Consider the following 16,294-nt stretch of genomic DNA (forward strand, 5'->3'; position numbering starts at 1 on the left):
TGTTTGAACTTACAATTAACCAAAATCGAGTCGTTTTGATCATTGTTTCGAGCTAAGTTTTACAGCAATCAACTCGTATCCTTCTAACGATCAAAAACCCTAAAACATTGGTTTGAAATTCAGAACAAAATATAACGCCGTTAGGTCATTTTTAACGGGGGACCATTTGGGGCCAACTTTTTTGAATTTGGGACCGTCAGTGGCGATAAAATGAACAGGGATTATTATCGCCCAATACCATTTAATAGAGATTATTAAAATTCAATTTTCCTTTATTTTTTAATATTTGTTGGATTGATTGTGAGTAGAGAATAGAGAAAATTGTATGATAAAAGTATTATTTAATTAAACAGAAAAGAGAAATATATTGTTTTGTAGTGTAATTATAGAGATGGGGATGAAGAATGAAATGTGAATTCTCTTAAACTTACTATTTCCCTAAACCTAACCTCACTTAATATCTTTTTATTATAGTAAATAGTACTTAATTTTTGTGATATATAAATCTCTTCCGGTTGGGTACCATTTACGTGGAACTTGAAATTCATAGATTCATTGATGATAAGGACAAAACACAAACCTCACCAACCCCAAACACACACATACCACTCTCCCTATCCAAATCTGTCAACAACAATGGAGGACACTGCAACTTCCGTGACGTCATCACTCTGGGCTTCTCTCAATAGCTGGTTCACTTCCACTGTCTTCTTCGTCTTACTCAACCTCATGATTGCCACCATTGTTTTCACATCCAATCTACCAGACAACAATAATAATAATCAACAACAAGAACAACAAGATGAGCAGAAGAACAATAATAATAATAATAATCGACCACCAATCGCCAGATCTCCGTCCATACTCCACCGTCTCAAATCCTTCAACTTTTACCCTCAAAAATCTCAAAACGAGTCTTCTGAAACTCACTACCACCAGCATCCACTAGAAGTAGCTGCTACACAGTATGTATTCAATCAGCCTCTCGATTACCAACATTTCGACTTCGATTCCACAATCCCAGATCCAGCTAACCCCGCCGCCACCGACGACGCCGGAAACCAGTTTTCCGGTCAAAATCCGACGAACGGCTACGAACCCACAAACCCAGATCCAATCCACGCCGGTAATCGGTTTCCCGTTGAAACCCAGATCGGCCGTTACGATTCCGACGAGTTTGAACCAAATCTCGCCGGAGAAGATAACGCCGACGAGTTCGAGAGTTTGGACGAGGTGTACAGCCGGCTGAAGAGCGGCGGACACGACCGGACGAAGTCCGACAGCAGCATTCAGACGAAGGCTCCGGCGAAGATGAAGAAGTCGGCTAGTTTAAAGGTAGGGTTTACGCATCACGAGGCGGAAGAGATCGTGGAGGCACGGCGGCCGGCGACGGTGAAAGCGGTTAGGGTGGTTAATGATGATGATGACGACGTGGAGGTTGATTCCAAAGCGGATGACTTCATCAACAAGTTCAAGAACGATCTGAAACTGCAGAGGATTGAGTCGATAATGCAAACAAAGGAGGCGAGAAATAGAGGGACTTGAGAGTAATTGTTTGGTTTTACAGGGTGGTTTTTGTAACATTTGGAAAGTTGGAGTATTATTTTGAAAAAAGTGGTTTTTAACTTTTTAAAGAAGTTGAATGAATTGAATTTTAGGTTTTAAGTTTTAACTCTTAAATTAAGGTGGTGGGGTATTTTGGTTATTGTGGTGAATGTGGAGGGGTGTTATTGGGTTTGCGTAATGAGAGGTTGATTTATTTATAAAGTTATCGGTTGGTGTAACTTCCATTTATACGTAGTGACTGGGCGGTATGGTGATGATTGTCTGGATACACGTGCTGATGATGTTGATTGTGTACTCCATGGTTGCCACTAGTGGCAAGGATGGTGATTTTGCCGACATGTTGGGGGTATAAATGGGAATAAAGTTTAGAAATGGGAGTATAGTACTTGTTTAGATGATACTTAATTTGAACCTTTTTGTAGGTATGAAGTAACAACTTTTAGTTAAATTAGATTATTTGTATGGTTGGATTGACAAAAGAATAAACTCTACTTAACCCTTCATGTAAATGGTTTAGCATTTAAGGAAAAATGTCGACAGATATTGAGAAATTAGGTGTTGCGAAGTGTTTATTGAGTCAAGAGGCATGTTGGGTCAAGCGACATCACCATTATGGTTAATGTCATTTCTCTTTTCTTAGATTTGATAACTAAATGGTTATTAGTCTCGACACACCCATGAAATGCCCCGGACAAACAATGCTCGGTTTTGTTCAACGTCTGGGTTTACTGACCTTTTTGTTTACTTCCATTATCTTAATGAACATAACATAAACCAACTGAATTCGTATCGACACGCTAGCGAAAGACAACGTTCGGGTTTTATCAACGTCTGCATTTTACCGATCGAATACCCATTGTTTTAAATATTATATTTTTTTATGTGTTGATCTATTTATATGTTAATTGACAAATTTATTTTTTTGGGTTTTTACGTTTAGATTTGACTAACGTTGTTTATACAGTACCATAACGAACGTAACTGAAACCGTTTCAGATTTGCGTCGACTTACTGCTGCAACGCCCCATGACCTACAACGCTTGGACTTTACCAACACCCGGATTTCATTGACCGAATAGATATCGTTGTAAATGTTTTATTTGCTTATGCGCTAGTTTTTTAATTTGACTAATTTATTTTTTTATGTATTAATAATGCTTAGGTTTTGCCAATGTTACTTTATACTAATGAATGTAATCGATACTGAACGAATTCGTATCAACTCTCCATCGTAATAATTGGTTTTTACCATAAGTGTTTCACCAACACCTGGGTTTCAGTGCTCGGGTTTTACCGAACGAATAAATGTTGTTTTAAAATTTTAATTTTTTTATAGGTTAACCAACGAACCCACACTAGTGCACAACTGAAACACGAGGGGTACATAAACAGATCCGACCTACCCGACTTGTTATGCGATCATCCCGATGCTTTATACTAATGAATGTAATCGATACTGAACAAATTCGCATCAACTCGCCATCGTAATAATTGGTTTTTACCATAAGTGTTTCACCAACGCCCGGGTTTCAGTGCTCGAGTTTTACCGAACGAATAAATGTTGTTTTAAATATTTTAATTTTTTTATAGGTTAACCAACGAACCCACACTAGTGCACAACTGAAACACGAGGGGTACATAAACAGATCCGACCTACCCGACTTGTTATGCGATCATCCCGATGCTTTATACTAATGAATGTAATCGATACTGAACAAATTCGCATCAACTCGCCATCGTAATAATTGGTTTTTACCATAAGTGTTTCACCAACGCCCGGGTTTCAGTGCTCGAGTTTTACCGAACGAATAAATGTTGTTTTAAATATTTTAATTTTTTTATAGGTTAACCAACGAACCCACACTAGTGCACAACTGAAACACGAGGGGTACATAAACAGATTCGACCTACCCGACTTGTTATGCGACCATCCCGATGCTTAGTTGGACTTGGTAACTATACCAGTTCTTATAATTTGTTAGTTGAATTTGGTTCCAAGTAAAACGATCCTCTTATCACTTTATTTAAAACTAGTTTTGACATTTGTATCAAACGAGTCCATATAACTCCTATCGTCGGCCCCTGTTATATCGTTCCTCACAATCTGATAAATATTCATCATTTTTTATGAGTTAAATTTGCATTATTTTTTCTTTTTGAATGAAATCAAGTCATAGAACAACGACACATTCTGCTCTCTTAAATTGTATTTTAGTTATTAAATTACACGTAACTTGAAAGCAAATGTTGTATTTAGATATACTATTATGATGTACTAATGTGTATTTTCTACAATTATAAACCTTATCTTAAGAACAAAAAATAGTATATAATTTATTTGAGTTTATTTATAAATAAAAAAAAATCAATAATATTGTTATGATAGAGATGTAGTGGGGCATATATGTTATTAGTGATTTAGTGATGGGAGCTTGGACATGGGCAGTTGAGGAGTCTTCCAACCATTGGTTTACACTTTCTACAGCCAACGGCGGGATGGGACCCTAAAAAGCCTATATTCATGTCTCATCTGCTTGCTTTCCAAGACTAGAAACAATACAAAATGTTGCCCGTTTTCATTAATTATTAAGTTCTATCTCTTGTTTTTCTTTTCATCAGTTAGAAACTTAGAATCTATCTTCTATGAACGCGTTTGTTTCACGGAATGGAATGGATTGGAATTTGCATAGGATTTTGAATTTGAAGGAATTGGATTTGGAATCTGAACATTCTAATAGGAATTGGAAGGGGGGGGGGGAATTGAAATCCAAATACATTCTTAATGTGTTCGTTTGACAAATGAATAGAAATCAAGTTTTTTTTACAATGACAACGGCGAAAACATTTTAGCTTTTTTAGATTTTTTTGTGTTTTATTTATATTTTGCGTTATGATTTTTTTATAATTTTTTTGAGTTTTTTATGGGTTTTCTATTAAGATTAAAAACCCCTCAAAAAATATTCAAAAAACCCCTCAAAAAATATTCAAAAATAATAATAAAAAAATCATAACTCAAAATATAAATTAAAAACAAAAAATCTAAAAAAACTAAAATGTTTTGTTCGTTGTCCTTGTTAAAAAAAAACTCGAGATAAGATTCCAATGAATTTCCTTGAATTCCTCCACATTTTGGAAGGAATTGAAATCCCTATATTTAAAGGAATTTGAAGGAATTGAATTCCAATTCCAATTCTTTGAACCGAACACACCACAATGGAATTAAGATTCCAATTCCAACGAAACGAACACGTCATGTCATGGGATTTTAATTCTAACTCCTTTGAATTCCCACGAATTCCGTGAAACGAACAAGCCCTATATGTTTACGCATATCAGTTTATGTACATCATACTTTCTTTGTTTTGTTTTTATCTCTCTATTAAATGGTTTTATTAGTTATTTTATTAATATGGCTCAGTTGTGTTTAGTCCACGAGCTTGTATAAAGGTTTCCGAGGTTTGTTTTTTGAAATTTTACATGGTATCATAGCTCTCAGAACAAACCTTAGTCGTCACCGCCTGATCTTGGTGTCATTTGCTTACTTTCCAAAACGGCATGTTTGTTGATCTAGAATTCACTGTACATCTTGAAAATAACGTTCACAACAGGAAAACACTATTCATCGCGGTAACACTATCACCAGTCCGATAATACTTTTCACCAACCCGAAACATAGTTTTCATGCTATAAGTTACTGTACACTTGCCAGAATTCACTGTCTTTGTCGGCTCGTAGTTTGAATGGTTTTGAAAGATCATCGTTGGTTACGAGAATCCTACGGCTGTAATGACTGATAGGGGGTCTTGAGACATGATAAAACGTGCGGTCACAAAGAGGCAGTGGTGTCCATTATTCAGTTCGAAACCAATTAAACCAAATACCGAGCTGAACCAAATTTGAATTCGAATAACCAAATTGGTTTCGGTTACAAATAACCCGCAGACACATTCTTTAGTCTCTTTCTTTTTATCTAACCCATTTTAGAAATCAGCCCATCCAATGGCCCAAAGACATCACTCAGCCCACTCCCTTAAGCCTCTTTACATTTATCTTAACTCCCTTCATAGAATTCGTGGACCTCACCTAATCCGTAATTATAATAAGGGTCTGATTTGCATGGGGTAATGGAATGGACGATCAAACGGTTTAAGATTGGGAATGGAATGAACAAGGTAAGGGAATGACTCATTACCATTCCGTTGACATATTTGGTTACGATGTGGGAATGACATGAATTATTTATTTTTATTTTTTTTGTTAAGTTAGAAAAAGCCGGAATAAGATAAATTGGTAGTGAGTGGCGATGATGGAAGGCGAGCAAAAATTGTGGTGGTGGGTGGTGGCGGTGGTGGGCGGCGATGGCGATGGGCGGGAGCGATTGTTGGTGGTGGCAGATGGTGGGGATATTGGGTGGTGGTGGCGATGGCAGGTGGTGGTGGTGGTGATGGCCGGGAGAGATGGTTGGTGGTATGCAGCGAGCAGTAATGGTGGTAGTGGGTGTTGGCGGCGGTGGCGATGGGCATGATCGATTGTTAATGGGCAGCAGGCGGTATTGGTAGTAGCGGTGGTAAGTGGCAGATGGTGATGGGCAGGAGCGATTGTTGGTGGTGGCGATGGTAAGCGACGGTTGGTGGGCGGTGGGGGTGGTGGCGGCAGGCAGTGGAGGCGGGTGGTGGTGATGGCCGGCGGCGGAGGCGGTGGTGGGTGGTAACGGGCGGCGGATGTAACACCCCGGCATTAAGTGGAATACGCCCTGGTGCAACGTACAGATCACTCATAAGCTCGTAACACTATTAATAGTGATAATATATTTATTTTATTTCATAATTTCACAAGTACACAAATAGTTTGATAATGACACAAAAAGAACACATCTAAATGAAGCAAATATTATTCATTGAAATAATCCTAAGGTATTATTAATTTTCTTGTCCTGCCACTTCATCGTATCAACCTGCAGCACGTTTAAAATAATATGTTTTGTCAACAACACATGTTGGTGAGTTTTCATAAGTTTTTGCGTGTATAAATATATATAAAAAGTGTGATTCAACGATCGTCATGCAATAAACATTCAAACATAATGTAAATGAAATCAAATAGTGTCGTCCTCCCGTTCATTTAGCCGAAGCCGCATAAGTCGGAGAAATGAGAACCACCTTACGTAAACAACCGAAGTCGTAACGTTAGACGGCGCAGGTACGTTCCGTCGGACCCTCCCACTATGTGTATGCGTTTGCGTAACTTCCACCATAAAAACAGTAAACACGTTGCAAGCAAGTTCACGTACAATCATAAACCATATGCACGAATAATATTAACATGTACGATAATGCGAATCGTTTTCTAAATAAGTGCATAACTAACAAAATAAAAACTTGTGACATGCTACACCCCAAAAATATTAAAAGAGTTAAAAAGGGGTTATGAAAAACTCACATGTTAAGTAAGCGAATCGAGAGCGAAAAATGCCTTTAAGCAAGTGAATCGACAAAGTTAGGTTCAACGAACAACCCTAGATAAATAAATAGCTGGGTTTAAAAAGAAGTTGCGAAAATAATGTAATTTGGCGATTACGTTCGGTTTATGACAAAACAATTTATAAATATATATATATATATATATATATATATATATATATCAATCAATCAATCAATCAAGCCCTGTATATCCCACCGCATAGCACGCTATCGATATGGTCAGGGGAATATATATATATATATATATATTGGGCTTATAAAAAAATGCTTTTGGTTATTTGATTTGTTAAGTTAATTTATTTTAGTCTTAGAAAAATAAATGGGTTATAATAAATATTAATTAATTTAGATGAGTCCGGTTTGTTCCAACTGAACAATTAATTAAGAAAACTAGTTTAACGAGTGGTTCGTTTTTTGGTCGGACACGAACCCGGTTATTGATTCGGGTTTGCGAGTAACATAATTTGAAAAAGATGAAGTTGTATGTTAAAAATTTTTTTGTTCTTGATTATTAGTTTGCAAAAATAGAAGTTGACTTTTAAACATAAAATTCATAAACCGAACATAAGCGAGCCGATTACGAAGGATGATTTGTCTCCATGAATGTCGTTTGGGTTGTCATCATGGAAACAATCGTTATGCGTAATGATAAGAAATAAACATTACCCGGGGATTGGATCAAAAAGAAAAAGAATAATAATTCTTGAGCAATTGTCTTTTGAAAGACAAACTTGAGACTTGGGAGAAATTGACAAGCTTGAATGATTTTGAGTGTAAACTAGTTGTGCAAGGAATGTAGAGAATGAGTGAGCTTTATATACACTCAAAATCGTTAATAACAAGGTCAAGTGAGTTAATTTGATGGCTAGTCAAGAGGCTAGTCATAAGGCTTGAAATCATGGATTTTAACTAATTGAATTTTAAACCCATTAAATGTCTTTGACTCAATTGATTAGAAAGATAATATAATACTTAGAATTAAATTTGTAACATCAAAAATAATAAAACAACATTATAAACCTAAACAACATCATGAACATAAATACAAAAGCAATTCACCATTTTATTAATAAATGAAGATCCGAAAGATGTCGAAATTTTAAGAAGGGTCGGGTTTTGGCTTTCAAAAATGACGAATGTCACAGCGGAGGCAGTGGTGGTTAGAGAGCAATGGGTAGTAATGGTGGTTGGGTGGTGGAGATGATATAGTGTGAAAGATGGATGGAATGAAAAAAAAACAAGGGTGGTGGATGGAATGAATTTGGGGTGTTTTAGAGGGAATGGAATAGACATGGTAATGAGTGATTCCATTCCATTGACCAACCAAACACATTTTTTTCATTACATGGTAATTGTCCATTCCATTCCGCCTCTCATTCATGCATATCAAACGCTACCTAATACATCACTGATTTTGTTCGCCTCCCAGCCCACAATTGATCTTCAACGATTTTGTTCGACAAACCTTTAATGCTTGTTGGATTGTGTTTTATTATACACAGGTGATCAGTTTCTTCTATGTAAGAATTTATAAAAATGTTTGTAGTGATTATAAAGAGAAATTAAGTGTTTCAATATAATTAAGGGGCAACCAGACTTTGTATAAGCACGTAGCTCATTGAGCGTGTTTGTGGGTGTTTTTATGCCAATCTTTAAGTATATAACAACAAGCTAATTAATTCATTAGACTTTGTATTTCATCTTTGGGATTGGATGTTAGGTAGTAAATAGTAGAGGGGTCAATAATATTAATATCATAATGTGGGGGTTGTAAGTGTAATTAGTCATGTGTTTTGAGTGTACTCAAACGATGAGATGATATGTAATGAACTAGCTATTGATTTGAGAGTTTTAACTCCTTATGTGTTCTTCTTCTTCTTCTTCTACAATTCTTTAGCTCTATTACCATTTTATATCGTAACAAGGGGTATCGAAGCGGTTTGAACCTCTCGGACGCTCTTCCAACAACCAATTCCGGCAATAACAACAATTCACGACGGTGTCAGTCAAAGTTCAGTTTTCTACATCATTTCACGGTGGCGGTTGATTCAATTCATATTCAATCGGTGATTCTACAACTAGGTTCAACGTGGTGATTTCAATTGACGATCGTATTTGGGGAATTCGGGCAATAACAACAAATCTGAGACAGCGATCAAGAAGTCTCTGAGTTAGCAGCAACACTGATTAATATCAGGCAACTACAAAATCAAATTCAATTCAGTGACTACCATGGAATTTGCAATGGAAAAGATTATGTCAATAAGTCAAGAAGGCACCGTTCACAACTATTGCAATGCATTCCAAATTCTATTCAATCTGGTTAAAACTTCGGAAGAAATTAGTGAATATTATGTGATATACCTCTTTATGAATGGTCTAGAACTAGAAATTAGAGATGTTTTCATGACATGGAATAAATATAGTTTTCACACATTGAAAGACGCCATTTCTTTGGCTTTGAAATTGGATGCAAATGAATTGAAAGATTCGTTTACTCCTTCTGATCCAAATTCTTCTTTATATGATGCCTTCAAGGTATTTGATATTAATGACTCATTGGAGAATGGAAGGGTAATTGATAATGAGATTTTAAGAGAAAATGAAAATGATAATAAGAGTGTATCCAAGGTGTTGGTTGAAATGCCTAGTAGGTTTGAAAATGAAATCGGTTCTTTAATTCAAGATTGTAGTATTCAGGATTCGTTTGATGGTGAAGAGTTAAAAGATAGTAAAAAGACAATCAAATGACTGAAAATTTGGGAAGTGAAACGAATTTTAATATGGATGAGAATATTGGAATTGAGGGTAATATAGTTGAATCCGTTGAGGGTGATATCATTCTTAACAATTCCAATGACGAACTGAAAGGTAGTTCCATTGTACTCTCTCGATTTCATGCTATTAGCTGGATCAACAAATCTAGTTGTGAAGTCATTTATGATTTGAGTAGCACACATAAAACATTTATAAACAAAATTCAGGTTAGGAAAAAAGGTTATGTGATGTTGAATTTTGGTGATATCCTTAAAGCTGGTTTTTCATTTGAGTTGTCTAGATATCAAGAACCTCCTGATTTGTTAACTACAGAAGAGATAGAGTACGCCTTTGAGGTGTTTGTTAAGATGCTTAAACGGTTTAGGAACGAAATATGTAAGTTTGAGTTGGCAAGAGTTGAAAAGTTTGAATGGAAACCGGGTTGGAAATATATGTTAAAGATGAGTTTTCAATTCACAGCATCTTTGCTTCTTTCGTTCATTTTGTTTTTTCTCTTACATAATGCATACGCGGGTCTTAATGGTTCGTGTTTCAAATCATACTAAAGATACACGAACTGCGTTTTCAAATATCAATTTTTTATTCGTGGTGCTCGGGTTGGTTGTTATGGTGCTGATAATTGGACTGTTAAGATAAACAAATGTACTGTTTTTATTCGTGTGGTTGGTAATTTTCATGGTTGTAGTCTAAAGGATGGTTTTAATCAGCCTAATAATAGTACAACAAGTGTCTTCAACAGGTTGCAGCGGTACATCGAGCCTTTGCAGAATGGCGCCAAATATGGACAGCAAAGTATGCTTCATATGATCATGTTGTTAAGCTTGATTATGTTGTTGAATCTTTGGTTGTTGTTGGTTCTTTTAGGCAATCGGGTGTTAAGAATAACTTTGGTGCAAGAATTGTTAAGCAGAAGGTTGGTATAGATATTAATGGTGGTTCTTTTCATATGGGTCCACCACCAAATTTGAAATGTCGTATTGATTTTAGTGGTTCAGTTATACCTAAAGAACTTTGTGTCATTAATGAATCATTGTTACAAATCTTAAGCAATCATTGGAAGGAAAAATTCCATGTGTATCATGAAATAGTGCACACATTCTCTACTGTTGACTCAAGATTGAAGCAAAATATGGGTGGAAACAAGATGGGGTTAAAGATGGATTTGTCTTTAATGGAGCATTATGTAAAGCATTTTGTTATGATTGGAGAGTCAAATTTGAACAAAGTCAAAAAGAGGTATATTGAGGAATTCTTGGGTGGAACCTACACATCTGCAAATAAATTGGAATGTCTTTTGTCTGATAAAAAGTCATGAAATAAATCTGAGATTTTGCAGTTGGCTCGTGTAATGCATGTATAATAATTCCCAACAAAACTGTATGATATCAGTTGATACTAAAATCGAATCAAATACTATGGTCTAATAGTTAAACATTCTGCCTAGTTGATACATCATAATATGAGTATGTATTGTTGCCTTATATGTTGGATGCAACTTTGATATATGATGTGGTTCCAACGTTTAATCACTGGCCATGAAATCTAGAGAGAAGCTAGCCAGACTAGAACTATGGAGAGAATTCAGATCAATTTCATAATCTCATTCATAATTTTAATAACAATTGAAACACCTTTAATAGACTTGCAAAAAAATAGAAAGACACGACCAACTACTTCCTAGCCTACGAGTCATTTCTAGAAAGAAAACATGTGACCTGTCACACCCCAACCTACGACGGAAATGTCGGGGCATGAGCTGATTGCTCACAGCTCTTAAGGTACTATCATGCAAAAATTAAAATGACAATATCTATTAATTAAATTCAAATATCTCAACAAAATCCATATAAGCAAAATACATCATCCATAATTAAAACAAATAAGACTATAGATAGTATTCAAATTAAATCTTGATATATCTTCTCTAGCATAATAAACCCTAAGTTTCTTCAATAGATTCTGATCAATCAAATTACACGGTGACCTACATATGCGTTAAAAAGACAAATAATTTTGTCAACACGAGGCTAAGTGAGTAAAACACCTGTTAAGTGCAATATATAATAAATAAAGAAAAATGCAAACCGTTTCCTGTGAGATAAGCAATTTAACCAAATGAGCAAGTAAATAAGTTGTCGGTAAAACCGTTGCCTTGCGAAATGGGCATTGGCTACGACGACATTCATATGATCATACTATTTATTAGATTATGATGGACCTCTCCGAATGCAAATCAAATAGAGAAAATAAGAAAATAACACGTTAGACATAAATTGATATACACTAATACACACATGATCTAACAGTTGGAGTTGAATATTATATAATATAAAAATATCTAATGACGCATATGTCCCCAAAACAATTGAAAATGAGTAAAAGAGGGGAGTGAGATACTCACATTATCAAATGAGCAAAAAGATAATAATATGATAAGAACAATAACAGTAAATCAAGCTCTGACGAGATAGCTTAATAAAAAATAGGTACGAAAAAATAAATATAAATAATTGGCGGTTTGAAAGAGAGTTTGGGAATTTTTGATGATCGATTATTATTATCATGACAAATATATTACTTATGTGTATTACAAATTTTGTTTTCTTTATAGATCTTTAAACATGTGGTATATTTTAAATAGTACATCTAATAATATAAACAAAATTATTATGTAAAATACATATTTATAATATATATGTATAAAAAGGTTAGCTTAATCATTTAAATACCATTAATATATTTATAAACAATTTTTATGTATATAAATCTTTAATATTTAGATTTAAAACAAATTATATTATCTTTATATATATATATATATATATAAACATAAACATATATGTACATACATCGGGGGTTTTAACAAAGATGTAGAAAACAACACGTAATCTTGTCGGTATTTAAAAAATATAATTTATTAATCATTTATTATTGTTATTATTAGTTAAAAATTGATTAAATAACAAAAATAACCTAAAAAGAAGGGCGGGGGGTTCGAACCCGCGACCAGCCGTCCCTTATGACTTAACTAGGGGTGCACCAGCCAACTGGGCTAGTGGCTAACCTGGTTATAATCCAGAAACTGTTAATTGTAAACAAATAATAATCAAATCCCAATTTACATAAACCCTAGAATTAACAATTGAGTTAATCCGTTATTGTTAATCAAATTAATTTTAAGGTTTATGTTAACTGATTATATAAGAACATAAACAGTAACCAATTACCTCTTAATGTATTATATGACTGGTTAAAGAACAGTGGTGGGCTCAAACGAACTCAAGAACACTAATCAAACAGTGATGTTAATTCAATTGGGCGTATGGGTTATGACGAAGAGGGTTAGGAGATTATAATTGTGTGTTTAATCGAATTATAACACTCGTTATCTTATATAACACGAATAAATTAATGTCGGCTTAGTATATTAAGAAAAACGGATCAATTTGATTGATTAACCAAATTGCTATTGTCGGTAGGCCGCAAAAGGCAAGTATAATACACGATTTGATTCAATTACCATGTTAGTTACGAGAATTAAGGTCCAAGCTACGAATTTGTGTATACGGGTTCGTTAATCGGGTCGTGGGTTTGGGTTATAATAATAATAAGATATATAATTTGTACTTTAGTCCCTGTAATATGAGGAAGGAAACATATTTAGATAATAGTTTAGTTTTGGGTTAGATTTGCAACATTTTGAAAGTTATAATATATATATATATATATTAAATAAATAATTTATAATAATTAATTAACTCGATAAATGCGGTATTTTTATTGATAGGATAGCCCGAACGTATAAATGGGTCGGGTACGGTTACAAAATAAAATATGGAAAAACCCGAATTGTTACATGACCACTACATTAAGCAAAAGAAAATGCACGAAGATAAATTACTATAAACCCACGTTGTGTTTATGTTCATGGATGTTGTAAAAGTGGTGTTGTTGGTGCACACAACAATACAGATGGAGATAGAAATGAGTTAGAATTGTAATTAATGTGAGAGGTATAGTTCGAGTCAAATATGTATTTGTTAGAAGTATTGGGGTGAGTTCGTAAATATGTAGAATTGATACCGTTAAAAAGACGTTGTATAGAAAAAAATCAGATTAGGTTGTGTCGATTCACCCAAATCGATCGATGTGCATGTACAATCGATATATAAACCGATGATTGTAAACATTGAAGGGTCATGATCTCCTGGGATTCTATATGTATGCATGAATACAAATATGTTACATCCCAAATAGGAGAACTCGTGTGAGAGCTCGTTTGGACTATAAACCTCACATATGTTGGCAATAGAATCGATGTGTGACAAATCTCATATCTTACAAAGGTTTCAGTTTGTAATCGTAAGATGTTAAAGTCAAGTCAACTCATGATCAACTTTTATTCTTTGATATAAAAAAAAGTTAGGGGGTATATCTAATACTTCTTCATAGTTCATGAAGTTTGGAGCACTTTTGATAAAGTTTAGAAAGTTGGAGGGTAATAAGTGTCGAATTCAAAAGATAGTTTGTTAAGAGTGTTGCTAAACGTACATTTTCCAATCCATTTTTATTAAACATACCTCATCTCTTAAGTTTTACAATAATACGATTCAGACTTTTATGTTGTTTCTTTTGGTATTTTGTTATCTTTTATTTAACAATTTTTTTTCTATTTATCTTTTTTTATGTATATTTAAAAACATTAAAAAAATCAAAAACATTTTTTTTCTTACTTAGAAAAATGTTCTTGTTTTTAAAAAAATGTTTTTATTGTAATACTTTTTTTAATCTTTTCGAAGAGCGTTTAATCATATTTTTTTTAAATAAAAGGGTTAAATAACATATAACTTGATAAACAAATTGGGCTCTTTTTTAAGATAACATTAATCTCATGTATCTGAATCCCAAAAAAAAAATTAAATTGTTTTGAACATATTTAAAAAAATAAAAATAAGAAATTAGCTAGAGAAAGTATAAAAAACTGTAAGAAAAAATAAATATGCTTTTAATAAGATCTTAAAGAAATAAAATAATAAAATCAATAATAAAAAGGCTATAAAACAAAAATAAAAAATAAAATAAGAGGGATTAACATGTCAATTACAAATGTTAATGGAAATGAAAGTTAAGAGGGTGTATGGTTAGCAAAGAAGACGGTACGTTTAGCCTGACCCATTGTTAAGCCAAGGGTAATGGGGGTGAAGGAAGGGGCGCGGTCCAAGTGGCGGCCTAGGTGGCTCGCGAACACCACTACACCCATCAAGTGATCAGGGGCGCGGACGAGCCCCGTGGCCGAGACTGCGGGGCAATAACTAGTCGTTGGCCGGTTGGAGGTTAAAAAAAATAGCCGTTGGCTATTTAAATGTTTTTTTACAAACCCACTATAAATAACTACCCATTTGTATAACAATAACACACTATTCTCACTACATTTCTCTCTAAGTTACGTGTTGGGTTTTGATTGGATCATTTGGGGCTCAACCAAGCCCCAATACCCTTAGCTTTAGTTGTTGTCAACGGCTAGATTGGGGATAAAAAGGGATGAAATTACGTTTCTCAAATCCATTTATAATCACGTTTAATTCTGATTTCGCAGTAACATTTTGTCTTTTGTTTTCGTTAATTTCTTGTTGTTTGGGTGCATTTGATTACAATAACAAAATATAAGTAAAAGATATAAGCAGCAAAAGCGGTGTGTGGAATATGTTATCAGTAATCACTAATCAGCCACACCGGACAACGATGATGATAGTGACTAGCTAACAATACACGGAGATCCCGGTGCGATTAGTAAGTAGCAGCCAAATGGGCCAAATGGCTAAAGCCATTGTTTGTTTGGGCCTGATCAGTTATTATAAAAGATGGATGATTAGTTTGTGTGATAATTGGCAATTTGGCATGTTGACTATTTCTAGCTAAAGAAAACGTAACTGATTATTGGTAATAACCGGTATTGACAGTTTGACTAAAAATCGAATACGATTAGCCAATATTTGCATCTCTAAGTGAGGATGTGGCAAGACCAGGGCCGACCTGTCTTATGGAGGCCCATTTTGAAACTAAAAAGTTGAGGTCATTTTCTATTTTTATTGTTATACACAAGGTTAAGGTTAAGAAGAATGAATCACGTATATCTCGAAGAACACAAAAAATCTATTTTCGGTTTGTTACATTCTATATAGCTTTATAAATACACAGATGTCTCATTAACTATTAGATCGCTTTGAATTTTGGAGGTTCAAGACATAGAGAATTATAGATCTACGTGCTACTTGAAGTTTATTAGTTGATTTTTTAATTTAGTAAATTTTATAGGTGTTCGTTGCTATATATATATGGTAAGGTCAAAGGACAAACGTTGTTGGATTTGTAAACGTAAAGGATAAAACAGATCAATTTTGAAAATAAAGAACAAAGAGTGAAATTGAGTACAAACATAAAAGACACTCTTTACAATTCTGTCGGTTAAA

General features: G+C 34.3%; 1 protein-coding gene across 1 annotated transcript; it reads left to right on the forward strand.

The window, feature by feature from the left end:
• The first annotated feature begins 576 nt into the window (after positions 1-576).
• Positions 577-2,024, forward strand: LOC143573543 (uncharacterized). Its single transcript, XM_077058394.1, has one exon. The coding sequence runs from the start codon at positions 637-639 to the stop codon at positions 1,543-1,545; it is 909 nt and encodes a 302-aa protein (XP_076914509.1). The 5' UTR covers positions 577-636; the 3' UTR covers positions 1,546-2,024.
• Positions 2,025-16,294: the final 14,270 nt, after the last annotated feature.

The sequence above is a fragment of the Bidens hawaiensis genome, unplaced genomic scaffold (assembly GCF_021521415.1).
Source record: "Bidens hawaiensis isolate Kalapana, Puna unplaced genomic scaffold, B.hawaiensis_p1.1 tig00026586_1, whole genome shotgun sequence".
In the NCBI taxonomy this organism is placed as follows: domain Eukaryota; kingdom Viridiplantae; phylum Streptophyta; class Magnoliopsida; order Asterales; family Asteraceae; genus Bidens; species Bidens hawaiensis.

Excerpts from the sequence above, each read along its gene's own strand:
- LOC143573543 (XM_077058394.1), top strand. The coding sequence starts at position 637 with ATGGAGGACACTGCAACTTCCGTGACGTCATCACTCTGGGCTTCTCTC.